Source organism: Macaca fascicularis, chromosome 1 (assembly GCF_037993035.2).
Source record: "Macaca fascicularis isolate 582-1 chromosome 1, T2T-MFA8v1.1".
Lineage (NCBI taxonomy): Eukaryota > Metazoa > Chordata > Mammalia > Primates > Cercopithecidae > Macaca > Macaca fascicularis.
Genome location: NC_088375.1, coordinates 203,736,197 through 203,763,591, shown reverse-complemented (window position 1 = coordinate 203,763,591; position 27,395 = coordinate 203,736,197). Strand labels below are relative to the sequence as shown.

General features: G+C 42.8%; 1 protein-coding gene and 1 pseudogene across 1 annotated transcript in view; both read right to left on the bottom strand.

The window, feature by feature from the left end:
- Positions 1–9,209: 9,209 nt before the first annotated feature.
- The window catches only part of SNRNP40 (small nuclear ribonucleoprotein U5 subunit 40), a 39,706-nt gene continuing 21,520 nt past the window's right edge, over positions 9,210–27,395 (bottom strand). The window contains exons 6-10 of the mRNA XM_045376119.2: positions 21,836–21,956; positions 19,639–19,721; positions 18,332–18,393; positions 11,667–11,770; positions 9,210–9,667 (exon numbers count right to left, since the gene is read on the bottom strand). Of these exons, the coding sequence (XP_045232054.1) occupies positions 9,618–9,667; positions 11,667–11,770; positions 18,332–18,393; positions 19,639–19,721; positions 21,836–21,956 (420 nt within the window). The 3' untranslated portion in view covers positions 9,210–9,617. The remainder of the gene's footprint in view (positions 9,668–11,666; positions 11,771–18,331; positions 18,394–19,638; positions 19,722–21,835; positions 21,957–27,395) is intronic.
- Positions 13,215–14,002, bottom strand: LOC102143834 (transcription initiation factor IIA subunit 2-like; annotated as a pseudogene).

Here is a 27,395-nt window from a genome sequence, read left to right as displayed (position 1 = left end):
AATTCACCTAGGCTGGACGCAGTGGCTCACACCTGTAATCCCAGCATCTTGGGAGGCTGAGGTGGGCGGATCATTTGAGGTCAGGAGTTCGAGACCAGCCCATGCAACATGGCAAAACTCTGTTTTTACTAAAAATACAAAAATTACCTGGGTGTGGTAATGCACACCTGTAGTCCCAGCTACTCAGGAGGCTGAGGCAGGAGGATTGCTCCTAACTCCTCCCTACGCATTGCCTCCTTTGCAGGTATGCCTTTGACCGCATGTATTAGATTGTATTTGAATTGATAACTGGTCTAAAAAGTACGTGAGAAGACACAAAGCATAGGATAAATGTAGATAGTAAATCTTCCTGGAGTGTCCATTTTAGTTGGTGCTAAGTCATTTAAAACATTTATTGGCTGGGCATGGTCACTCATGCCTGTAATGCCAGCACTTTGGGAGGCTGGGGTGGGTGGACTGCTTGAGCCCCAGGGTTTGAGGCCAACCTGGGCAACATCTGGAGACCCTGTTACTACAAAAAATAAATGAAAAATTGGCCAGGTGTCGTGGCATGTGCCTGTAGTCCTAGCTGCTTGGGAGGCTGAGGTGGGAGGATCACTTGAGCCCAAGATGTAGAGGCTGCAGTGAGCCACGATCCCACCACTGCACTCCAGCCTGGGCAACACAGTAAGACTCTGTCTCAGAAAAATAAAATTATCGGCCGGGCGCGGTGGCTCAAGCCTGTAATCCCAGCACTTTGGGAGGCCGAGGCAGGCGGATCACAAGGTCAGGAGATCGAGACCACAGTGAAACCCCGTCTCTACTAAAAATACAAAAAATTAGCCGGGCGCGGTGGCGGGCGCCTGTAGTCCCAGCTACTCAGGAGGCTGAGGCAGGAGAATGGCGTGAACCCAGGAGGCGGAGCTTGCAGTGAGCCGAGATCGCGCCACTGCACTCCAGCCTGGGCAACAACGTGAGACTCTGTCTCAAAAAAAAAAAAAAAAAAAAAAAAAAGAAAAATAAAATTATCAACATAAAACAAGCACAACAATATTATGAAGCAACATACAAAACCACATACATTTTAAATTTTATTTATTTTTTGAGACAGAGTCTTACTCTCTCCCCCACCAGAGTGCAGTGGCATGATCTTGGCTCACAGCAACCTCCGCCTTCCAGGCGCAAGTGATTCTCCTGCCTCAGCCTCCCGAGTAGCTGGGATTACAGGTGCACGCCACCATGCCTGTCTAATTTTTGTATTTTTAGTAGAGACGGGGTTTCACCATGTTGGCCAGGCTGGTCACGAACTCCTGACCTCAAATGATCCACCTGCCTTGGCCTCCCAAAGTGCTAGGATTACAGGCGTGAGCCACCACGCCCAGCCCACATACCTTTAAATAGTCAATTTCACTGGGAAAAAAGGTAAGACTGTTCTAGATTGAGACACTAGAAAGAATAGCCAAAATATAAAACTTGATTATCCTTGATTGAAAAATAGCTAAAAGACATTTTTGGTGCTGGTATGATCATTAGATGGTATTAGGAAATAGTTTTTAATCTTCTGAGGTATGGTAATGGAGAACATTCCTAGGAGATGATTACTGGAATATATATATATAAAAAATATATAATATATATTAATTTAAGAATATTTGGGAGTAAAGAATTATGATGTTTGAGCTCAGTGTGGTGGTGTTCACCTGTAGCCTCAGGACTAAGGAGGTTGAGACGGGAGACTTGCTTGATCTCAAGAGGTCAAGTCCAGTCTGGGCAACAAAGCAAGACCCCATCTTTAAAAAAATGAAAATTAGGGTCGGGTGTGGTGGCTTACACCTGTAATCCCAGCACTTTGGGAGGCTGAGGTGGACGGATCACGATATCAGAAGATCAAGACTGTTCTGGCCAACATGGTGAAACCCCATCTCTACTAAAATACAAAAAATTAGCTGGGCATGGTGGCACATGCCTGTAGTCCCATCTACTTGGGAGGCTGAGGCAGGGAAATCGCTTGAACCTGGGAGGCGGAGGTTGCAACGAGCCAAGATTGTGCCACTGCACTCCAGCCTGGTGACAGAGAAAGACTCTGTCTCAAAAAAAAAAAAAAAAAAAAGAAAGAAAAAGAAAAGAAACTAATTATGGAGGATGTCTGCATCTTACTTTCAATGGCCAGTGAAAGTCAAATATGTATGTGTGTATGTACATGTGTGTGACAGTGCAAAGATTTTGAATTATTGAATCTAGATGGCATACAGATGTTCAGTATATTAATCTTTCAATTTTTATGTTTGAAAAAAAATTTTCTTTTGAGACGGAGTCTCGCTCTGTCACCCAGGCTGGAGTGCAGTGGTGCGATCTCGGCTCACTGCAAGCTCCGCCTCCTGGGTTCACGCCATTCTCCTGCCTGAGCCTCCCGAGTAGCTGGGACTATAGGCGCCTGCCCCCACGCCCGGCTAATTTTTGTATTTTTAGGGAGACAGGGTTTCACCGTGGTCTCGATCTCCTGACCTCGTGATCCGCCCGCCTCAGTCTCCCAAAGTGCTGGGATTACAGGCCTGAGCCACCAAGCCTAGCCTATATTTGAAAAATTTTAAAGTAAAAAGTTGGAGGATCACAGATTCAAGGTAAAATTTATTAAAAAAAATTTTTTTTTTGAGACAGGGTCTCGTTCTGTCATCCAGGCTGGAGTGCAGTAGCGCAAACACGGGTCACTACAACCTCAACCTCCTGGGCTCAAGTGATTCTCCCACCTCAGCTCCCAAGCAGCTGGGGCTACAGGTACATGCCACCACGTTCAGCCAATTTTTAAAAAAATTTTTTTGTAGAGATGGGTGGCAGCGGGGGGTGGTCTCGCTTTGTTGCCCAGGCTGGTCTTGAACTCCTGGGCTCACGAGATCCTCCCACTTTGGCCTTGCAAAGTAGTAGGATTACAGGTGTGAGCCACCAGGCCTGGCCAAGGACAATTTTTTTTTTTTTTTTTTTTGACACAGAGTTTCACTCTTGTTGCCCAGGCTGGAGTGCAATGGCATGATCTCAGTTCACTGCAACCTTTGCCTCCCAGTTCAAGCAATTCTCCTGCCTCAGCCTCTCAAGTAGCTGGGATTATAGGCATCTGCCACCATGCCTGGCTAATTTTGTATTTTTAGTTGAGATGGGGTTTCTCCATGTTGGTCAGGGTGGTCTCAAACTCCTCACCTCAGGTGATCTGCCCACCTCAGCCTCCCAAAGTGCTAGGATTATAGGCGTGAGCCACCATGCCCGGCCAAGGACAACTATTAATAAGTAAACAGGACAAGGCTCTGGCACTCCACTAGGAAAGATTAAAACTTTCCGAGCCTGTAGAACAGTGGTTCTCAAACTTGCACCAGAATCACCCAGATGGCTTGCTAAAACACAAGACTACTGAATACTCCCCCAAAATTTCTTGAAGGAGAAGTTAACTTGGCTTTATGCTGCCCTCCTGACTCTAGTTCTTTTTTTTTTTTTTTTTTTTTTTTGAGACGAAGTCTCGCTCTGTCGCCCAGGCTGGAGTGCAGTGGCCGGATCTCAGCTCACTGCAAGCTCTGCCTCCCGGGTTCCCGCCATTCTCCTGCCTCAGCCTCCCGAGTAGCTGGGATTACAGGCGCCTGCCACCTCGCCCGGCTAGTTTTTTGTACTTTTAGTAGAGACGGGATTTCACCGTGTTAGCCAGGATGGTCTTGATCTCCTGACCTCGTGATCCGCCTGTCTCGGCCTCCCAAAGTGCTGGGATTACAGGCTTGAGCCACCGCGCCCAGCCCTGATTCTAGTTCTAGCCATGGCCAGCACCAGTGTTCTCAGCCTTGACTGCACACTGGAATCACCTAAGGAAGCTTTAAAACTTGATGTCAACCTCAGAGATTCTGATTTATTTATTTTAATTTTTTTTTTTTTTGAGATGGAGTCTCACTCTGTCGCCCAGGCTGGAGTGCAGTGGCGCGATCTCGGCTCACTGCAAGCTCCACTCCCGGGTTCACACCATTCTCCTGCCTCAGCCTCCCGAGTAGCTGGGATTACAGGCATCAGCCACCACACTCTGTGAATTTTTTTGTATTTTTAGTAGAGACAGGGTTTCACCATGTTAGCCAGGATGGTCTTGATCTCCTGACCTTGTGATCCGCCCACCTCGGCCTCCCAAAGTGCTGGGATTACAGGCGTGAGCCACTGTGCCCGGCCAGAGATTCTGATTTAATTGGCAGGCCTTGGTGGGGCACTAGAAACTGTACTTCCAAGAAGTTCTCAAATTGCAGATGCTGTTGGTCCAGGAATCCCACTTTGAGAATCACTGCTCTAGAGCAGGATTTCTCAAAAGTATCACTCATGACGTTCTAAAGCGGTTAATTCTTTGAGCATCTCTGGCCTCTACCCATTATATGTCTGTAGCACCCCTCTAGATAGCTCCAGACATTGTCAAATTGTTCCCTGGGAGGCAAAATTGCCTAAAGTTGAGCAGCACTGCTCTAGAAGATCTAAGTTAAAAAATAATGCAAGAATCTAGGTGGGTTGCAGTGTCAATTGAAGAAAATAAGTTGAAGCCTAGAAGAAAGAGTTTGGGACAACCCAGGGCTTAATGCAGAGGATGGGAATCCATGCAGGCTTCTTTCAGAGAAGCATCACTATGTGTCTGGGGTTCAGAGACAACTGATCAAAGGGCAGGCTAAGAGCTCAGACCTGGCATCAATTGGTTCCACAGGAACAGGGCTGTCCATTTTAAGTCAGGTCCCTCCCTCTGTCCTGGGACATCAGCTGTCAAGCCCCAAAGACTCTTGGAAAAAGCAATCCTGTCCTAACCCAAATGGCCTGACAACCTTTCTTTAAGGCTCAATTGCCTATGGCTCCAAATTGCTCAGAGCTCTCTTTTACCTCAGTTTCCCATTCTTCTACTTTGAGATGTTAATAAGCGGCAGATTAGTCTATTAGTAAGAAGCAAATACTCTAGTTTTGCTGTGAAGAAGCAACTCTGATAAGCCTTTAGACCTCTTCTTTCTAGCTACTAACTAGATCCAATCCCTGAAAAAGATTGTTCTTGTCTTTGAAACCAGCAACTCTGCCTATTATCTATTTACTTGAAATAGAAGACAACGTCTGGAGGCTTGGATCTGCTTCCCTACAGGACTCACACTTGCATAACTTCACTAGGCCCATGAAGGTCTCCAGGGATTAGCTTCTATAACCTGAAAAGGGATCGACCATCCCTGAACAACCAGGGAAAGTAGGTGAGGGAAGACAGGACCAATTTTTGTTTTGATGGGCTGGCTTGTAAATAAACTGTTTAAGGGGTTAGGACTGAATGGGATTAGGGCTACTGACTAGGAGAAAAAGTAATTATATCAGGGAGGCCAAAAAAAAAAAAAAAAAAGGAAAAATAACCCGAAAATCCACCTCCCTGAAAATTCAACCCACAAAACTCAGCCACGCAGCAAAAAAGAAATTTGGCTCTTTAAGTGCCAACAGGATTAAGTGCTAGAGATTGTAGAAGTCATAAAGGGAAATTAACTGAAAACCAGAGATGCCATTACTCAATCGGGAGCAATCTATCTCTCCCAAAGTGAGAATACAATCTGCACCCTCTGGGGATCTTTTATACTCAAATCTTTATTCCCCAGGCTGGGGCTTCTATTTTCTTCAAATTCTAAATGGTGCTGCTATTTCCTGCTAATGGCTTCTACCCAGTCTTTGAGGAAGGCACCTGGGAGGGGACTGAAGGTGAGGTTAGAGGAAAGCCCTTGCAGTCTCCAGGGTCTTGGCTCTTCCCAATCACTGCCAACTTCTCAAGGGATTGGTAGGCTTTTAAAAGGGCAGTGTCCAGGTCGAAGCACTGTTTTATTCCAACCCAAGAAAAGATGAGGGTGGGTGGAAGGGACTGGACCAGTTTTCAAGTACAGGTTGAATACCCCTTATCCAAAATACTTGAGACCAGAAGTGTTACAGATTTTGGATTTTATTACTTTTTTTGAGACAGGATCTTACTCTCACCCAGGCTGGAGTGCAATGGCAGGATCTTGGGTCACTGCAGCCTCCACCCACTGGGCTCAAGCGATCTTCCCACCTCAGCCTCCCAGGTAGCTGAGACTATAGGTGCATGCCACCACGCCTGGCTAATTTTTGTATTTTTTGTAAAGACAGGGTTTTGCCATGTTGTCCAGGCTGATCTCAAGCAATCCTGGGCTCAAGGAATCTTCTCACTTTGGCATCCCAAAGTGCTGGGATTATAGGCATGACCCAATTTCTGAATACCTGCATATATATAATGAGGTATCTTGGGACCCAAGTCTAAATAAAAATCCTTTTGTTGTATATACACCTTATACACATAGCCTGATAATTTTGTAAAACATTTTAAATAGTTTGTGCATGAAACAGTTATTATTATTATTACTTTTTGGAGATGGGGTCTCACTCTGTCACCCATGCTGGAGTGTTTTGGCATGGACATAGCTCACTGCAGCCTTGACCCCCTGGGGTCAAGCGATTCTCACCCCAATCTTCCAAGTAGCTGGGACCATAGGTGTGTACCACCACACCTGGATAACTTTTAAATTATTTGTAGAGATGAGGTCTTGCTATATTGCCCAGGCTGGTCTTGAACTCCTGGGCTCAAGTGAACCTCCCACCTCAGCCTTCCGAAGTGTTGGGATTACAGGTATGAGCCAGTGTCCAGCTGGAATAAACTTTTGACTGCGACCTGTCAAATCAGACCAGAGATTAAGTGTGGGATATTCCACTTGTGGCATCATATAGGCCCTCAAAGTTTAAATTTTGGAGCATTTAGGATTTTGGATTAGGAATGCTGATATAGTTTGGATAGCTGTTCCCTCCAAATCTCATGCTGAAATTTGATGCCCAATGTTGGCGGCAGGGCCTAGGTGGAGGTATTTGGGTCAAGGGGGTGTATTCCTCATGAATGGCTTGGTACCCTCTTTGTGGTAGAGTTTTCATGGGCTATTTATAAGTACATGGCACATCTCCTCCTCTCTTGCTCCTTCTCTTGCCATGCGATACACCTGCTCCCCCTCTGCCTTCCACTATGATTGGAAACTTCCTGAGGTCCTCACCAGAAACAGATCCTATGCTAGTGCCACCCTTCTTATTCAACCTGCAGAACTGTGAGCTTAATAAACTTATCTTTATAAGTTACTCAGCCTCAGGTGTTTCTTTGTAGCAATGCAAAATGAACCAAGACAGATGTTCTACCTGTATGTGGACCTGGTGCTTAAAAGGGATTATTAGAGAGTGTTTGGTGATACTGCTGGCAGTGTGAAAATCAGCTTGCATACTATCTTTGTCCAAATCTCTCCTGGTTAAAGGTGTAACCATATACATATATATATATTGCTCAGACCAGAAATCTGAAAGTCACTATTCCCTTTGGAGATTCTACCATACTATGTATATTAAAGGCTCTAAACAGTCCTGCAGTAAATAAACTGGCTTCACTTTATTTAACCTGGTCTTGAGCATGGGATTTTTATGCACCAAAATATCTAACAAACTATCTGAAAAACAGTGTTCTGTGCAATGCACTTTAGGAAACCTCAACCTATGGATCACGTATATGAAGTACAAGCTTTCTAGGATTTGGCTTTTAATTCTGTAACTTTACTGTTTGCTGCTCCCCAACTCTAACCATTCTCAAGTTCTTTTTGGTTTATAAAATGTGCCACACTTTCAAGCTTGTGCCTGTTTTTTCCTGAAACGCACATGTTCTTTGTCCATCTGGCAAGCCCTACTCATCCTCCAAGTCCCAATCTAAGCATAATCACATAATCTGTGAAACTTCCTAAATGCTCCAAGGCAAAGTTGTTTCCTCCTGTGTTTCCAGTGCACTTCATTCAAACTTTATTCACTGTATTAAAAGTAATTGGTTTGAAAGCTTTACCATCCTGCTGGTTCCTTCATTAATGAGTTGTATAAATCTCTGGCATGTGCTCACTCAAAAAAGTAAGTGATGTTTTTTTCTGAGATAGTTTTTTCTACTGGTGTGTGCACTTCTCAAGATGGCAAGGACAGTACCTTATCTATCTCTGTCTTCAGCAACAATGATTATGCCTGCCATATAACAGGGGTTGTTTGTTGAATGATGATGCCCCAAACCCAGGGCAGACAGCCTCTCTCTAACTTAAGATAAATAGATGATTCAGGTTTGTGAGCCAAAAGTATAAAACCAAACAGGCTCAGAACAGGTTAGAACTGTGAAGATCTCTTTGTTCTGAGATAAGAGATTCAGAAAAAACACACTCTACTCCCCAGTGCCAGATGAGATTCACTAGTGTCTATCTGTGTGCTGGGTGTAGTCACCCAGTGATCCAGGGAGATGGTAACCTTAGTGGTAGAAGGCAAGTAATAGAATTTCTTAACATCCTGTCTGTTTATGCAAAGCCAGACAAGTAAACAGAATCATAAAGGTGTCTCAGATAATGTCATGGTTAAGTTGCACTCAAACATTCTCATATTCCATTTGAGTTGAATTTGATGCAGCATTCTGACCAATGTCATTTCTACCAGCTGAGACTGCCCCAAATCTGCCCACTTTCAAGAGCCTGAGTATAGAGAATGCTGCTCAGAAAAGTTCATTTGGCAGGAGGCAGAGTAAACACAGGCTCTGCTCATTAAAGATCAGGCGCAAGTACACAAAACCAAGTTCTTTTTTTTTTTTTTGAGACAAAGTCTTGCTCTGTCACCCAGGCTGGAGTGCAATGGCACAATCTCGGCTTACTGAAACCTCCACCTCCCAGGTTCAAGAGATTCTCTTGCCTCAGCTTCCCGAGTAGCTGCGATTACAGATATGCGTCACCACACCTGGCTAATTGTTGTATTTTTAATAGAGATCAGGTTTCACATGTTAGCCAGGCTGGTCTAAAACTCCCGACCTCAGGTGATTCGCTCGCCTTGGCCTCCCCAAGTGTTGGGATTACAGGCGTGAGCCACCGCGTCTGGCAAAACCAGGTTCTTTTGGAACTTATTTATCACATCTTGGCTGCTCTGCTTCTAGTAGGAAAAAAATATTGTTACTGATAAATAATTATTCTCTGTCATTTTCATGGAAGTGAGTAAACCCAGAAACACATAAAAGGGGGGGGGGGAAACAAGTGAACAGCTTCTTGGAAGTTTAAATGAACTGTATTCCGTGGCCACATCAAGCTCTACTCTGATTTATAGCAATCAAGCCTCAAAAAAAAAAAAAAAAAAGACAATAATTCCAATCCACATGGCTCTTGTATAAAGGCATCTATTTGGTTTTTAATACAAAAGGACTTAGAGAAATACAGAAAGAAAATATCATACAAGCCAGTCTCACAAAAAAAAAAAAAATCCCAACCAACAAATTTGTCACATTGGGCCTGCATTAGAAAACAGGAAAAAAGAAAAAGAAAAAAAATAAAACAGTCCCTGAAATCTGGCAGGTGGTTTTTAGAGGCCACGGGGAGCTTGGGGAGCTTGCCTTAGTCATCCTGGTGAAATCGGACAGAAGTGGTTTTTGGAATATGGCCACCGCCTCCTGTTTCTTGCTAGCAATGGTCATCTGAAGGGAGGGTGCTAGCCTGGGCATCCAACATTTGATGTCAGTTATGCAGTCTGAGGTCTCAAAGACAAGCGGTCTTGGAGTCTTCCATTCCGTATCTTCACTGAATCTCTCCCATATACAGTCTCTTGTCACTCGATGCTGAGATAACTGAGGTAAAAAGAACAGAGAAGATACCTAGAAATAATGAAGGCTCAAGGAGACTTGGTGCCCAATTTTGGTATAAAAGAGCAGTTGGACTTAGCTTAAATTCCCCTCCTAAACACCATTCACAGGAAATTGTAGCCTGGCTTTTCAATCCAAATCCTCTAATATCATGAGGATGACTGTACTATGGGAAATACATTATCAGACACTAAATACTGATGTCTTTTGTCAGTCAAACCCCAAGAAAAAGACTTTCCCAATCATTGTAGAAAAGAGGAATCTATGGCTGTGCCAGTCATTTTGTAAATGTGCTTCTGCTTGTTATACTTAGTCCTGGAGAAAGTTACAGTTTCTCCTTTAATTCAAGGCTTAAATTATTTGGTTTAGCCAGCCACAAAATTTTAAGCTGAAATGTATATCCAAATTTTTTTTTTTTTTTTTTTTTGAGACGGAGTCTCGCTCTGTCACCCAGGCTGGAGTGCAGTGGCACGATCTTGGCTCACTGCAAGCGCCGCCTCCCGGCTTCATGCCATTCTCCTGCCTCAGCCTCCCAAGTAGCTGGGACTACAGGCGCCCGCCACCTCGCCCGGCTAGTTTTTTGTATTTTTTAGTAGAGACGGGGTTTCACCGTGTTAACCAGGATGGTCTCGATCTCCTGACCTCGTGATCCACCCGTCTCGGCCTCCCAAAGTGCTGGGATTACAGGCTTGAGCCACCGCGCCCGGCCTATATCCAAATATTAAGAAGAATCATTCTTGGTTGGGCATGGTGGCTCACACCTGTAATCCCAGCACTTTGGGAGGCCAGACCAGGCCTGGCCAACATGGTGAAACCTCGTCTCTACTAAAAATACAAAAATTAGGCAGGTGTGATGGTGGGTGCCTGTAGTCCCAGCTACTTGGGAGGCTAAGGCAGGAGAATCACTTGAACCTGGGAAGGCAGAGGTTGCAGTGAGCCGAGATCTTGCCACTGCATCCTAGCCTGGGCAACAAGAGTGAGACTCCGTCTTAAAAAAAAAGAAAAAAAAAGTATCGTTCTTTTATCCAAATACATCATTGAAACAGACTTGATGGAAGTAAATTTAAAAAAAAAAAATTAGACTTACCAACTTCCTTTTGAAATCAAGAAGAAAATAGAGCATTGCTCTTACCCTTACCACTTATGAGGTGGTGAGAGTGTCATTGATACCCACATAAAGACTGTTTGCAGGCCGGGCGCGGTGGCTCAAGCCTGTAATCCCAGCACTCTGGGAGGCCGAGGCAGGCGGATCACGAGGTCAGGAGATCGAGACCATCCTGGCTAACACGGTGAAACCCCGTCTCTACTAAAAAAAATACAAAAAACTAGCCGGGCGAGGTGGCGGGCGCCTGTAGTCCCAGCTATTCGGGAGGCTGAGGCAGGAGAATGGCGTAAACCCGGGAGGCGGAGCTTGCAGTGAGCTGAGATCCGGCCACTGCACTCCAGCCCGGGCGACAGAGCGAGACTCCGTCTCAAAAAAAAAAAAAAAAAAAAAAAAAAAAAGACTGTTTGCAGCTGGGCACAGTGACTCACGCCTGTAATCCCAGCACTTTGGGAGGCTGAGGTGGGTGGATTACTTGAGGTCAGGAGTTCGTGACCAGCCTGACCAATATGGTGAAACCCTGTCTCTACTAAAAATACCAAAAAAAAAAAAAAAGACAAAAAAAACAAATTAGCTGGGCATGGTGGTGTGCCTGTAATGCCAGCTACTTGGGAGGCTGAGGCAGGAGAACTGCTTGAACCCAGGAGGCAGAGGTTGCGGTGAGCTGAGATTGCACCATTGCTCCAACCTGGGCGAAACAGCGAGACTCTGTCTCAAAAAAAAAAAAAACCACACAAAAAAACAAAAAAAACCACACAAAACACCAAAGGCTGTTTGCATGGAAATTCGCATAAAACAGATACCCACTTTTGCCTCTGTATTCCCAGGATCCCTACGGGGAGATTTCCAGTTTCCCTTTCCCCCTTGTTGGGAAAGACTTACTGATGGGCTCGTCAGGGTGGAAAGCAACTTCATTGATGGAGCCAGCATGGCCGGGCAGCTTATATAATATTCTCCTGCTTGTGGTATCCCACACATACACAAACCTGTAAGGTATCATGAAAAGCAAGGGTAAGGCCTCCTAGAGCTGGGGGTAAGGCAGAGGCATGGCTTTTTAAAGGAAATGGAAGCAACAATTATTTACTTACCTTACATTTACTGAACCGTGTTCTGGCTTTTAGAAACTAGGAATACAGAGTTTGAATAAGACATGAACTCAGCTCTTGAGCAATGGGGTGGAGAAATAAGAATAACTAAAAATATAAGCATTACTGGCATGTTTGAATACAAGCTTCTGAAATGGGAAACACCACAGGGAAGAAGAGAAAGGTTTTCCTGCAGACATCACACAAAAACCTTTTTCAGAGTGTCTAGTATAATTAGGCTACAGTTAACTTCATACTCATCCAGGAAGTCTAAAAGGTAACACAACTCATGGCAGGGTGGGAGCCTAGGCTGCAGATCCGGGTGAACTTTTTCGTACTGTATTCAAACAGAGCCCCGAGAAAGGACAGGAAGTGTCTGGTATATAAAATATTTATACTATTTGCTAACCTAATACTCACTTGAGTCAAATTTTCCATTGAATTATCAGGCAGAAGGAATACTGAATTATAGAATGGGAAGGGGCCAATAGAAATCAGCTTGTCTAGGTTGGGTATGGTGGCTCATGCCTATAATCCCAGCACTTTGGGAGGCTGAGGTGGGTGGATCGTCTGAGGTCAGGAGTTTGAGACCAGCCTGGCCAACAAGGTGAAACCCAGTCTCTACTAAAAATACAAAAAATTAGCCAGGTGTGGTAGCGTGTGCCTGTAATCCCAACTACTTGGGAGGCTGAAGTAGGAGAATTGCTTGAACCTGGGAGGCAGAGGTTGTAGTGAGCCAAGACCGTGGCACTGTCCTCTAGCCTGGGTGACGGAGTAAGACTCCGTCTCCAAAAAAAAAAAAGGAGAAAAAAGATATCAGCTTTTCTAAACTCCCTATTTTAGAGATAAGAAAACTGGGGCACAGTGACGTTTCCAAGGCAATACAGTTCATCAATGGCAAAACTAAAATTAGAACTCTTAAAAAAAAAAAAAAGCTTATTAGAGAATGTTCTTAGGAAGACAAAATTTTTATTTGTCATTAAAAAAAATTATGAGGCTGGGCATGGTGGCTCACGTCTGTAATCCTAGCACTTTGGGGCGCCAAGGCTGATAGACTGCTTGAGCTCAGGCGCTTGAGACCAGCTTAGACAACACGGTAAAACCCCGTCTCTACAAAAAAAATTAGCCAGGTGTGGTGGTGCATGCCTGTGGTCCCAGCTACTCGGGAGGCCAAGGTGGGAGGACTGACTGAGTCCAGCAGGTAGAGGCTGCAGTGCGCTGAGATGGCACTACTGCACTCCAGCCTGGGTGACAGAGTGAGATCCTGTCTCATGTTCTTTTCATGCTGTATAATAAAGGTAATATAAGAGGCTATAGAGTTTTAAATTTCTTTCTACTGAAATACTCTGAATACTACTGAAAACTACTGAAATACCAAAATAACACAATGTAATTTCTGCAATGCTAGAATAAAAAAATTTTTACATTTCTCTTCAAAAGTGATGAATAGTAACAGAAGATGTCATAAAAACGTGATTTTTTTCCTATTCATTCGGTAGTATTACAGCCAGTATTTTTATCATCACAGGCCATAATTTTCACTTTATCCACTTTAATAAGTTCTATCACCTTTTGTAATTCAATATCATTGAATATAAAAGTCTACATATTATCACAGAATCTTTTTGTTTTTCTAAATTAATTTTTCTTTTTTTTTTTTTGTAGAGACAGTGTCTTCCTATGTTGTCGAGGCTGGTCTTGAACTCCTCGCCTCAAGCGATCCTCCCGCTTTCACCTCCCAAAGTGCTGGGATGACAGGCATGAGCCACCATGCATGGCATATGGCAGAATCTGTATGTATTTAGAGAGCCACTGAAATCAACTCTGTTCCTAACCCTCTGAGCCAAAATGATGCGTTTATAGCCTTATCAAACTGAAGTAAAACTTGAAGGGCAAGTTGAGTGAACTGCTGAGATTGTATGAGCTCATCTAGGCTCTCCTGAAGACTGTTTCCCAAAGTAGTACTTCTGTATAACTGATATGACATGGCTTAGGAAGAAGAAATTGTTTTTCTTATTCAAGCTTGCCTTCATGTCTTGTGCTGAAGGCTTCCTGCCATGGAGCAGACAGAAGTGACCAGGAGCCCAGCAGGGGGTTCCTATATTCCTGACCACCTCTTCAGCAGCCACAGAAACTACAGAGCTGAACCCAAGACTCTGGAGCTCTTAATATACTCCCGTATTTTACTTTCACTTAACCATCCATAAATATACTGGCTAAAAATAAAGGGTCTATTATCTTTTTTTTTTTTTTTTTTTTTTTTTTTTGAGACGGAGTCTTGCCTGTAGCCCGGGCTGGAGTGCAGTGGCCGGATCTCAGCTCACTGCAAGCTCCGCCTCCCGGGTTTGCGCCATTCTCCTGCCTCAGCCTCCTGAGTAGCTGGGACTACAGGCGCCCGCCACCTCGCCCGGCTAGTTTTTTGTATTTTTAGTAGAGACGGGGTTTCACCGTGTTAGCCAGGATGGTCTCGATCTCCTGACCTCGTGATCCGCCCGTCTCGGCCTCCCAAAGTGCTGGGATTACAGGCTTGAGCCACCGCGCCCGGCTAAGGGTCTATTATCTTAATCTGATGAAGTAAAATTCATCTGTTGGTAAATATAAAGGGCTGGTGGTTTTGAAGCAGGTATTTAAAATTATTTACATATTTTGTTTTGTGCAATCAACAACTCACCAGTACTTGATCATAAAAATGGTACATTCACCAGTACTGGATTATAAAATGCCTAGTTCTAATCCAACATTACACTTTTGGTCTAAAATGCAAATAAACAAGAGCTTCTTAATTATACTATTTAGCTGTCATCAGCTAGGCTCCATAGAAACTAAGTTCTGAGCAAGATGGAGGAGAAGCAGGAACTCCATCAGTCTAGACTCCTTGGCTCTGATACTCATACCCTTCCTACTGTCTTCTTTCCTGTCACGCACAAAAAGGTGGTCCTCATTAATTCAATTATTGGCAGTGTGGCACAGTAAAAGAGTATGAGCTCTGGAGTCAGAAAGACTGGGGTTCAAGTCTCAGTGCAGCTATATACTAGCTAAGTAAGCTTAGCTCAGAGAAGTTAAATAATTGCAGATCATTTAACTTCTCTAAGCTTCTTAGTTACAATGATGGAGAAAATATTGATCTCATAATTTTGTTGAGAAAAATAATGAGGTAATATACGCAAAGTGCCTGGCACACAGAATTAATTATAGCTATTGTTATTACAAGTATACTCATCATCAAAACAGAATCTCATGAAGTCAATGGGCTGAATAAATCACTCTTGGCCAAGAGACTGGCCAGCCTTCCTGTAGTCTACAGGACTATATATAGTTTCAAGTTTGAATAAGAGGAGGTGATCTGTAAGTTATTAGTTAGTAGAAAGGAGAGATTTGCCAAATTCAGGCCAAGCTGAAAAGCAGTTTTCTGAGGATACATTTCCCAGGCACATAAAAGACAGAATCTCAGATCTCCAAGGGTTTACACTTCAAGGCCTCACTCTTGATGGCTGCCAATTAGATGCTAAATTTGGAGGAGTTCCTTGCCCTCTCCTTACTCTGGCATGGCAACATTTGGCAGGAACTAGGAGCCTTATGTAACAGAGCTGCTTGTTGACTTGGGGCTAATTGGCGAGGTGGCCTGTCAAATCTGGCCAACCCCCAGCAGGTAGAAAGGGTAGGCTTTCCTCAGACCACGCTTCCACATGTGAAGTTTTTTTTTTTTTTTTTTTTAAAGAGATGGTGTCTTGCTCTGTTGCCGAGGCTGGAGAGCAGTGGTATGATTGCAGCTCACTATATCCTCAAACTACTGGGCTCAAGGGATCCTTCTGCCTCAGCCTACTAAGTAGCTGGGACTACAGGTGCACACTACTATGCCTGGCTAATTTTTAAGATTTTTTTTTTATAGAGACAGGATCCTGCCATCTTGCCCAGGCTCGTCTTGAACTCTTGGGTTCAAGCCATCCTTCCACCTTGGCCTCTCAGAGTGTTGGGATTAAAGGTGTGCATCATCGACCACATGTAAAGTTTAAAAGTACAGTGGAGAGGGAAAGAGGAAAAAGAGGATACTGCAATTCAGAAAGGGCCAATGCCAGAAATAAACTGCTCATCAGAGAAAAAAAAGTATGTATATATAATTAAAAAATTTAATTACAGCCAGGCGTGGTGGTTCACGCCTATAATCCCAGCACTTTGGGAGGCCGAGGCGGGCGGATCACGAGGTCAGGAGATCGAGATCATCCTGGTTAACCCAGTGAAACCCCGTCTCTACTAAAAATACAAAAAATTAGCTGGGTGTGGCGGTGGGTGCCTGTAGTCCCAGCTACTCGGAAGGATGAGGCAGGAGAATGGCGTGAACCCGGGAGGCAGAGCTTGCAGTGAGTGGAGATTGCACCACTGTACTCCAGCCTGGGCGACAGAGCGAGACTATGTCTCAAAAACAAACAAGAAAATTTAATTACAAAAGAAAGATACACTCTTTCTGCTGAAAATTATGTAAAAATATTAGGATAGTTCTTACTATATCAGAATATGAGACACCTTAGTCTGTTTCTTAAAGTCTTCTCTAGTAACTTGACAACTTAAAATTCTTCAGCTTTCCCCCTCTAGGCAGCTCTCTAAACCACTTGCACACAAATAATCAATGTGATACTTTCACCTGGACTCTTTCTTTTTCCTCTAGAAAATACCTGAATACTTGTCCATTTTTCTTGGCATTAAACTTGTCAGGAGAAAAAAAAAAGCAGACTCTGGAATTTAAATATGTTCAGTATGATTCATTAATAGAAAGGTATGGGACAGACCACAGTGCAGCTTCTGTGTGGCAGTGTTAGGGCCCCAAATAGGGGAAAATCCTAGAATATGCTGAAAGCCCTGGCTAGCCCAAGAAAGGCTTCCTATTTATAGGATGGTGCTTGTTTCCGTAAGGTTGGAAGAGAAACTCTAAAGGGGAGGATAGGATTAAGCTAAAAAGGGTCAAGACACTGCCCAATGGGAGCTAAACACAGGATTTGCTGTCAGAGGGTCTCATCATTCTTTACCAGGCCTCATTTGCAGCCCATCAGACTTGACACCTGGACATCCCTATTCAACCTCTGATTCTCCTCCAAACACGGGTTACCACAGACATGCCAAATACAACAGCATCTAACAGAAAAATTCTCTCCCTTCTGTTTCTCATTCAGCACATAATGCCTGAGCCAGTTTAGATTCATATTTCATAAAGCCTTAGCTGATTAATTCAGCATGGGGTGGAAAATACCTAGTCCGCATTTTGTTACACCCTGCACCTAGCAATCATTGCACTTCCCACTAACCCAGACACCGCTCTGAATCATCTCCAACACAGACAGGCATTACCAATAGCTGAGCTGCTATGCAGGGTAAAACTGGACTGCCATTCTTCAGCTAGGAATTCATTCATGTAATATAAACGAATTGCTTAAGCACTGACAAAAAAAAGCTCAAGCACTGACAACAGTGCCATGGGTTCATAGAAATGACTAAGATTCATTCCCTAATCTCTATGAGAAAGTAACTCAGTGGGGGTACCTCACTTTGTCTGTCTGATTGTAAGATGTAATAAATGCTAATAAAGGTTAGATGTATGAAATGGGATTACAGCACAAAGAACAATTAGTTATGTCCAAGAGGTAATAGAGAGAGGGCGCCAGGGACAGTTTACGGATGTAACATAGAGGTGGTTCCTAGAGAGATATAGGAGTTTGGATAATGAAGAGGGAATGTGAGAGAGAACCTGGAGGCGAGAACACAAAAGGACGTTAGAATATGAAAATTCCACGTGAGCAGCACTGTGATGGTGGGCGAGGTGGGTACTTAATATGTATTCAAATGAACTGAAGCATGGAAGAAGGAGGTGGTGAGGGAGACTAGAGACAGATTATGAGACTGAAATTTATTTTGATGGCAAAGAGAACCCAACAGAATCAAACAAATCGTTGATCCTGTAGGTCTAAAATGTCTCCAAAGTGGGCAGAAATTATGTTTGTCCAACACGGTTTTGAAACCCTTCATACTGCACAGAGTTTCATCTTCAAGTACGGTCATAACTCTATGTCTGCTCTAGCTCCATATCCACGCTTTATGTATCAAACACAAGAAGACATCCTGCATAGCTACATCATTCTTTTTTTTTTGGAGATGGAGTCTCGCTCTTGCTGCCCGGGCTGGAGTAGTGCAATGGTGCGATCTCGGCTCACCACAACCTCTGCCTCCCGGGTTCAAGTGATTCTCCTGCCTGAGCCTCCCAAGTAGCTGGGATTACAGGCATGTGCCACCACGCCCAGGTAATTTTGTATTTTTAGTAGAGATGGGGTTTCTCCATGTTAGTCAGGCTGGTCTCGAACTCCTAACCTCAGGAGATCCGCCCGCCTCGGCCTCCCAAAGTGCTGGAATTGCAGGCGCGAGCCACCACATCTGGCCAGCTACATCATTCTTTACTTTGCACCCAGTAATCCTTACCTGTCGGCTGAGCCAGCTGCTATTTTGCTTCCATCAGGTGACCAAGAACATCTCAGAAGGTTCTATAATAAATAAGAATCCACTGAATAGTAATATACCAAACTCCTCTTTGCAAGGCTGCAGAATCACTGAGAGGCTTTACATTTCCTAAGTAGAGTTTTAATTATTCTTCTCAGGAAGATGGTCAGTAATTATCTTATATTCTATGCTCAAAATAGCATACTTTGTTATTTTACACCATATAAAAACTGTAGAAAATGCTTAACTTACAGTTAATTAGATTGAACCTGACAACAAAATTTTGTTCTACTTATAAATGGAGGTTCCCTTTGCTCCATTTATCTTGATACTCATTATTCTTTTTTTTTTCCCTAACTATCTTTAAGAAAAATACACACAAACCCAACAAATAATAAATTTTGGGGTTTTTTTGTTTTTTTTTTTTTGAGATAGGGTCTTGCTCTGTTGTCCAAGCTGGAGTACAGTGGCACAATCATAGCTCACTGTAGTTTTGACCTCCTGGGCCCAAGTGATCCTCCCATTTCAGCCTCCCAAGCAGCTGAGACTGCAGGCACATGCCACCACAACCAGATTTTTTATATTTTGTAGAGACAGGGTCTCACTATGTCGCCCTGACTGGTCTCTAGCTCCTGACCTCCCACCTTGACTTCACAAAGTGCTGGGATTACAGCTGTGAGCCACTGTGCCAGGTCCAAAAAATAAAATTTGATTTATACAGTGAAACTGAATCTCAATGAGCTCTTAAAAAAAAAAAATTAATCTCTATTAACAAATTCTCTCAGGGGAAAAGCTTCTTTCAATAGAGCTGACCTTGAAATTTGAGGGTTTGAAAAAAATTTTCTCTCTCAGAACTTGGGCCGTGGTAGTTACTGAGGGGAGAGATGTATTCTTAGGATTCTAAAACACGTGGTCACAGGATGGGGAGGCAGGTAGGGAGACCATCCGGGTAACAGCTATGGGAGCTTGGGTTCCATATGGAAAACTGATTTAGGAGGGTAAAATTTACAAGTAATTAAAAGGCCAGGAGTGTCCTGTTGAGGGTGGTGTCAAGTCAGATGCCCTCAGTTTGAGGGCTGGCTCCATTCCTTTTGGGCTATGTGACTGGCTTCTCCCCAGTCACTATTATTTCTATTAGCTTTATTTTTGGCAACAAGTTTTGATTAAGAGCAGTGTTACAGGAATGAAGTCCATTCTTAGCAGAGCTACTGCTCTCTATCCTTAGTACCACCTTAAATGTTTCTCTGAAGTAAATGAACAGTAAAACTCCTCTGCCAAGCAGAACTCACCTTTTCAAAGTTGTGCACATTTCCTTGAAATATCTTTACACACCTCTCTTTGGGGGCAAATGGCCGGACATCCCAGACACGAACTGCAAAACAAATCCAAATAAACAAACCAACCAAAACAACTATCGGTCAGAGGCCTCGTGGGCACCCAGCTGAAATTAGTATCACGTCAATCAATGACAGATGCTGTTTCCTGGATAGGCGAAGTCCAACACGACACACTGCTACCTGTTAAGGCTCTTCTCTTTTTCAAGCAGGAAAATACATCTAAATCCCAATAACTGGGGCTAGCTGAGGAGGCAGGAAGGAAAAATGTCACACTCAATGTTGGTAATTTACAACAGAATGCAGCTGGGTGTGATACTAATTTCAAAAAGATACTTTGCAAGATTTCTCTGCCAGCTTAGAGTCACATCCAGCAAAGCTTCAATGTGACAAACTAAATACCATGAACTACTGTGACAATGAACTTATAAAAACCAACCTTACATTGCCCTTTCCTAATTTCCCTCATATAGGCACCTGAGAGTCTAAAACTGAACAAGGTCAGATATATATATAAAATATATAAAAGGTTAAATAAATCAAGAGCACTGTACCATACCAAAAATCAGAAAAAGTAAACATTGATTCTAATTCTAGCTCTGTTGCATATTTGGGTGATGTCAGGTAAACAGTGAGATTGTTTGTGTCTTGGTTTTCCTGTTCCGTAAAATGAAGAGAAAATTATCTGTCTTCTTTTTTAAATAATACTATTGACTGATTGATTGAGATGGAGTTTCGCTCTTCTTGCTCAGCCTGGAGTACAGGGGCACAATCTTGGCTCACTGTAACCTCCGCCTCCTGGATTCAAGTGATTCTCCTGCCTCAGCCTCCCAAGTAGCTGGGATTACAGGCGCCCACCACCACACCTGGCTAATTTTTGTATTTTTAGTAAAGACGGGGTTTCACCACGTTGGCCAGGCTGGTCTCGAACTCCTGACCTCAGGTGATCTCCTCCGCCCAGCCAATAACACTATTTTAAAGAAAATTTGTAGGCAACAAACAAAAATAAAGAATTTATAATTTTATTATGCAGCCATAAGAAATTATTCTATTATTTTTTCCTTATTTTAATATCAATTTAGGAAACCTCATTGTTCCTCATTATAAAGAATGCTAGAATTAGCTAGGCATGGTACTTGGGAGGCTTGCTTGGGCCTAGGAGTTTGAGACCAGCCTGGGCAACACAGCAAGATCCTGTCTTATAAAAAAAATTAAGGGAAAAAAATTTTTTAATGCTAGATTATGTGTGTATAAACATCTATTGTAAGCAGTAGCTATAGCTGTCGTAACTGACGCTATACCTGTAGTGGAATTTCAGTGATGTCATTTTATTTGAGTATGAAAAAAGTATTATCAATCCTTAGAGTCAGGCAGGCATAAAAAGGCAAAGCTATGAATGAACGTTTGCTATTGAGAATACAGTCAAAAGATAAAGATTTCCATTCATTCAACAAATATTTATTAAGTAGCCAACGAATGTCAGGTATTGTTTTTGTTACAAAATATCAGGGAGTACATTTTAGTTCCTGACAAGCCTATAAATTTGTATACCAGGGCCATTTCCAAACTCCCTCAACATTAAGCATATAATCCAGCAAGTCACCTTACTTTTTTTCTATAGTGACCCATCCTCCCACCCTACAACTCAAAAACAAGTAAAGAGAAAAAGCAAGTGTGTGTTTGTGTAAATACAGAATGTTTTAATGAAGACTTCTTCCCACACCAATGCTTTCAGAGTGGGGAGGGAAGACAGACTGTCAGGAAAGAGCAAAAGAGATCATCCAAGCTTGGTGCTCTCTGAAAACGCACAAGAACTGCCTTGAATAGACCTCTAGATTCACATCTTTTTCATTAAACTCATCACCTAGAGTTTCTAATATTCTGTTGGATACACAGAATACCAGAGCTGAGATGGGTCTTAAAGGTTAAGTCCAGTCCTCTTATCAATGTTAGAAACTGATGCCCAGAGAGAAGAAATGCTGTGTGCAAAGTCGTTCAGGGACAAGACAGAGATCTGAGACTACAGTCCTAGATTCTTAACTATCTCACCTAAAGCTTTCACCATTACAACACGTTCTAATCATCTGATGGAATCTGTGAGCAATCTTTGACTTTCCTTGGATCCTGGGAGAGATTTCCTCTCCAAAGTTACCTGTATTGTCCATTGCATTGGACAAAAGATAAGAGCCTTCAGAACTTAAACTCAGGCCAGTCACTGAATCTGCATGGCCTCTCATGGTGTAGGTTAGCTTGTTCTGGCGCAGGTCCCAGACCTGCAAAAACAAAAAAGTGCCCCCAGAAATCAAATTAATAAAAGCAGAGAAAGAGAATGACAAGAGACAAGAGTCAATTGTCCAGAGACACTGATATTACTGATATTACTCTACAGGATTTCTGTCAAAGAGAAAAACACCCTTTTTTTTTTTTTGAGTCAGGTCTCACTCTGTTGCCCAGTGCAGTAGCATTATCATGGCTCACTGTAGCCTTGACTTCCCAGGCTCAGGTGATTCTCCCATCTAAGCCTCCCCAGTAGCTGGGGCTACAGGAGCATGCTACTATACCCAGCTAATTTTTTTTGAAGAGACAGGGTTTCACCATGTTGCCCAGGCTAGTCTTGAACTCCCAGGCTCAAGCGATCCTCCCACCTCGTCCTCTTAGTGTTCAGATTACAGACATGAGCCACTATGCCTGGCCAACCTCTGTCTTTCTAAAAAGGTAGTTAAGGTTACCATGTCTGACTCAATAAATATAAATGAATGCATATCAAATGTTAAGATAAAGTATTAAACAAAAAAAAAAACAGAATTCAGAAAGGTTATTTTCAAATCATAGCAAAATAAAAACTACTATAGAAAAAAACTAAAGAGTGCTTAAAATGCTTAAACTATGATTCTTAGCCATTACAAATTATTATAAATACATAAAACAAATAAGTTTATCATTTAAAAAGCCATTATGATTACATGTTTAATTTGTGTTAACAATATGAAAAATATAGATACTTAAAATTTTTCATTTAATGTAACAATATGTGACAATAAATGTATATATATGTACATGTATGGGTACGTACATGAACACACACTATGGATAAGCACATTTATTAAAAGAAAAATAAATAACAGATTCATTATTGCTTGCATAGGAAAGGTAAGACACAGAAAATAACCTAAATGTCAAGCAGGAAAAACAGGTGGTTTACTAAATTATGTCTCATAAGCACGTTGCAAAACTGAATTCTCATATAGGAGATAGCATGACAGAGTAGAAAGAGTGGTGACTTAGGGTAGGAATAAACTGGTCCTTGCCACTTAAGAGTTATGTATCATTGTGTCACTAACTCTTTCTGGGCCTGTTTCCTGGTCTGTAAGATTAGCTACTTCTCATGGCTGTTGTAAGGATTATAAGAATGCTTGCATATGCCTGGCACATCACAGGTCCTCAATAATGTGTAGCTATTATTAAGCAGTTCCTAAAAATAACTCAGAAGACCAAATGTAAAAATATTTACATAATAAGCTGTTAAGCAAAAAAGGAAAATACAAAACAGTATTTGTCCTTACACAGACATACATTATTTTCAAGCTAACAGAAATAGTCTGGAAAGTCACATGGCAAAAAGAACAGTAATTTTGTTAAGGTCACTGGTATTACATAAAATACAAATTTCTCCCCAATTTTATTTCATATTGCAAAAGTTTTTTTCTAAGTACATAAAACTTTTGCTGTTCCTTAAATCAAGACACTTTTCCTTATCTAGAAATGAGTTAGGTGTTACATAGCAGAGCAATACATAGGGCAGACAACTCCACTTTCTCCATCAGTAACTCACTATGTGTGGAGCCCAACACATTTTCCATACGATCTTTTTTATATCAAGATGTTTGCTGCTTCAGTAATCAGGAAAGCCTGAAATGTCTGACATTTTGTTCAAGCTGTTGTTCCTTCTCTTCTGAGAAGGCACTGTTGAAATCTAGCTTTGTAACAACTAGGAGAGAATGCACTTTGCCAACCCCTCACAGAACTTGTGTGTTATTTCCAAACTTCCTCTTTGAGGCCTGTACACCTTGTTTGTGCAGGGCCAAAAAGTATCCAGGATTTGCCACCAAAAAAAATCTACAGCAGGGGTGGCTCATTCCTGTAATCCCAGCACTTTGGGAGGCCAAGGTGGGTGGATCACCTGAGGTCAGGAGTTCAAGACCAGCCTGGCCATGGTGAAACCCCTTCTCTACTAAAAATACAAAAAATTAGCCGGGCATTGTGGTGCACACCTGTAATCCCAGCTACTTGGGAGGATGAGGCAGAAGAATCACTTGAACCGGGAGGCGGAGGCTGCAGTGACCTGAGATTGCACAACTGCACTCCAGCCTGGGCAACAAGAACAAAACTCTGTCTCAAAAAAAAAAAAAAAAAAAAAAAAAAATCTACAGCAAGAATTTAAGCAAAACATTTTGCAAGTATCCTAATCAGCTGTTCAATGAAAATCTGTGCATCTGATTAGTGGCAGGTACTGCTGGAGATGACAAAAAAAGACATGGCCCCTGCTCTCAAGGAGTGTTCAGTATAACAAGGAAAACTTAAGACGTTTAAGCAAGTAACGAGAGGCCTATGCAAGGTACAGTTGCAAAGTGGGCAGAGGGGTTAACCCTGGTGGAACAGAGACGAGAGTGAGAAAGGGAAGCTTTCACAGAAAATGAAGTGCCTGAGCAGGGTCTGAAAGTTTTTTTTTTTTTTAACTTAGACAAAGTGGAAGGGTATTTACTAGGAGAAGATAATTTGTGGAAGTAGAGGGGCATGAAAAAAACTGCTGGATTGTAGGAAATTAGGCACCCAGAGGCAGCAGATGATGAGGTAGACAAGCAGAGGCCAGCTCATGAAAGGTTTTGAATGCCTGGCTTGCACTTTATTTCCTTCACTGGGGAGTCACAGAAGGGTTCAAAATAGAAAAATGAGTCATTCAGATGTATATTCTGGAAAGATCCTTCTGGCCCACTGATTGATTGAGACCGAATCTCCCTCTGTCGCCAGGTTGGAGTGCAATGGTGCAATCTTGGCTCACTGCAACCTCTGCCTCCTGGGTTCAAGTGATTCTCCTGCCTCAGCCTCCCAAGTAGCTGGAACTACAGGTGCGCACTGCCACACCCAGCTAATTTTTGTGTTTTCAGCAGAGACGGGTTTCACCATGTTGGCCATGGCCAGGATGGTCTCGATCTACTGACCTTGTGATCTGTCCACCTCAGCCTCCCAAAGTGCTGGGATTACAGGCGTGAGTCACTGCGCCTGGCCTGGCCCATATATTTAATAACTGAAGGGATGAAACCTCATAAAGTGCAGGGATTACAAACATGAGCCACTATGCCTGGCCTAATCTATCCTTTTAACCATTACATTAAAAAAAAAAAATTACAAACTGAACTCCCATCCTAACTAGAGCTCAGGGTTATAAGAAATGCCAGATTGCCAGCCAGACCATCAGGCTCTCAAGTGACACATTTTCTTCTTTCTTCATTTTCCTCTTACTCCCCAATCCTATCACCAGGTAGGAAGTTCCAAGAGATTGGTGGGAACAGTCTATCTGCTCATAAATATACACAGAATTTGTTCACCTCAGATTTTAAAAAGGGTTCCCATTCCTTATGTGTTTCTCTTTCTTAGAACAGGCAGTGCTACCTAAGATAGACTGAGAAACAAACAAAAACCAGGCTCTCTGAGAAGCATCTCCTAATGTAGTGAGGCAGTGTGGTCATTTGTCGTGCTAGGGCTCAAGACCGGCAAGCCTCTAGGTGCTTAAAAGGTACTTGTTAATCGACTACAGGTAACAAGACAGAGTGGTAAGACTATTAGCCCTGTAGAGATAGAGCTCTGGTCCTGTCTCTACCACTGACTAAGTGATGACTATTTGATCTTGGCCAGATCACTTAACCTCTTAGGGACTCACTTCAGTCACCTATAAAGTGAGGGATGGAGGTGATGTCTAAGGTTCTTTTCAGGTTTGACATTTCCTGAGTCCTTCTGATTGAAAAGGAGCCTCTCTTTTGCACGTTTAAAGAAATGTATGAGGTCTTTAGGACAACTAAGAATCTTCCTGAGTTTGAGAGAGCAATTACTCTCCCCTCTGCATCTAACAAAAGGCTTTTTTTTTTTTTTAAATCAGGATAGAGTCTCACTCTGTCGTCCAGGCTGGAGGGCAGTGGTGCTATCTTGGCTAGCTGCAACCTCCCCCTCCCAGGTTCAAGCGATTCTCGTGCCTCAGGTTCCCGAGTAGCTGGGACTACAGGCACGTGCCACCACGCCCGGCTAATTTTTGTATTTTTAGTAGAGACAGGGTTTTGCCATGTTGGCCAGGCTGGTCTGGAACTCCTAGCCTCAAGTGATCTGCCCGCCTTGGCCTCCCAGAGTGCTGGGATTACAGGCATGACCCACCGTGCCTGGCCATCAGCAGGGTATTTTTAATAGGGAGAAGACTACCTTCTAACTAAATTCTAACACACACACAACTCTCTCCAGTCCATCTCTGTTATACAAGAGCAAAAATAAAGAAATAATTCTAGCAACTTGGTTTCAAATATTGTATTAACTGCTGCTGCCCGAAAACAATATGGCAGCCTGTATCCCAAATATGAAACATCCTTATACTTGTTAAAACACATTAATTTTTCACCTGGAAATCTATTCTAAGAAAACAAATACAGAAAAACTTTCACGCACAAATATGTCCAGAGCAGCATAATCTGTGATAGTGATTCACATGACACAGCCTAAATGTCCAATGACATGGTTGTCACTAAATTATTTAATATTGTAATAACAAAAATAAAAATGATGATGATAATGGCAACTGACATATACTGAACACACTATGTCCCTGCCATGGTGCTAGGAATATCATATCCTTACTTCATTTAATTAATGTAACAATTACATGAGGTGAGCTGACAATTCCCACTCAGAGATAAGTAATGGAGATGATGAGGTTAAAACAACTTTAAGATCACAAAGCTAGCAATTAAGTGGCAAATCAAAAAATGATCCCAAGTTCGCTTAAGCACAGGAATTCAAGGTTACAGTGAGCTATGATTCTACCACCACATTGCAGCCTGGGCAACGTGAGTGAGACCTCAAAATAAAACCAAAAAATGGAAAGGAAAATGATTCTAACTACAATTCCAAGAAAATAAGAATGATTTGATAGACAGCAACTAGAGGCGGGCTTAGTTTAGGAAATACTTTCTAGAAGAGATATCTATGCTGTGATCTGAAGGTAAGAGAGCAAGTCACAGCAATGCATCAAAGATGGGGGTGGGGGATTCCTTACAAAGGATCAGCTATGTGATAATAAGTGAAAAGAGATCATGGTTGGGCACAGTGGCTCATGCCTGTAATCCCAACACTTTGGGAGGCCAAGGAGGGAGGACTGCTTGAGGCCAGGAGTTCGAGACCAGCCTGGGCAATGTGTTGAGATCCCATTTCTAAAAAAACAAAAACGAAAACAAACCAAGCTGGCCAGGCATGGTGGCTCATGCCTGTAATCTCAGCACTTTGGGAGGCCGAGGCAGGCGGATCACCTGAGGTCAGCAGTTCTAGAACAGACTGGTCAACATGGTGAAACCACGTCTCTACTAAAAATACAAAATATTAGCTGGACGTGGTGGCGGGTGCCTGTAATTCCAGCTACTCGGGAAGCTGAGGCAGGAGAATCACTTGAGTCCAGG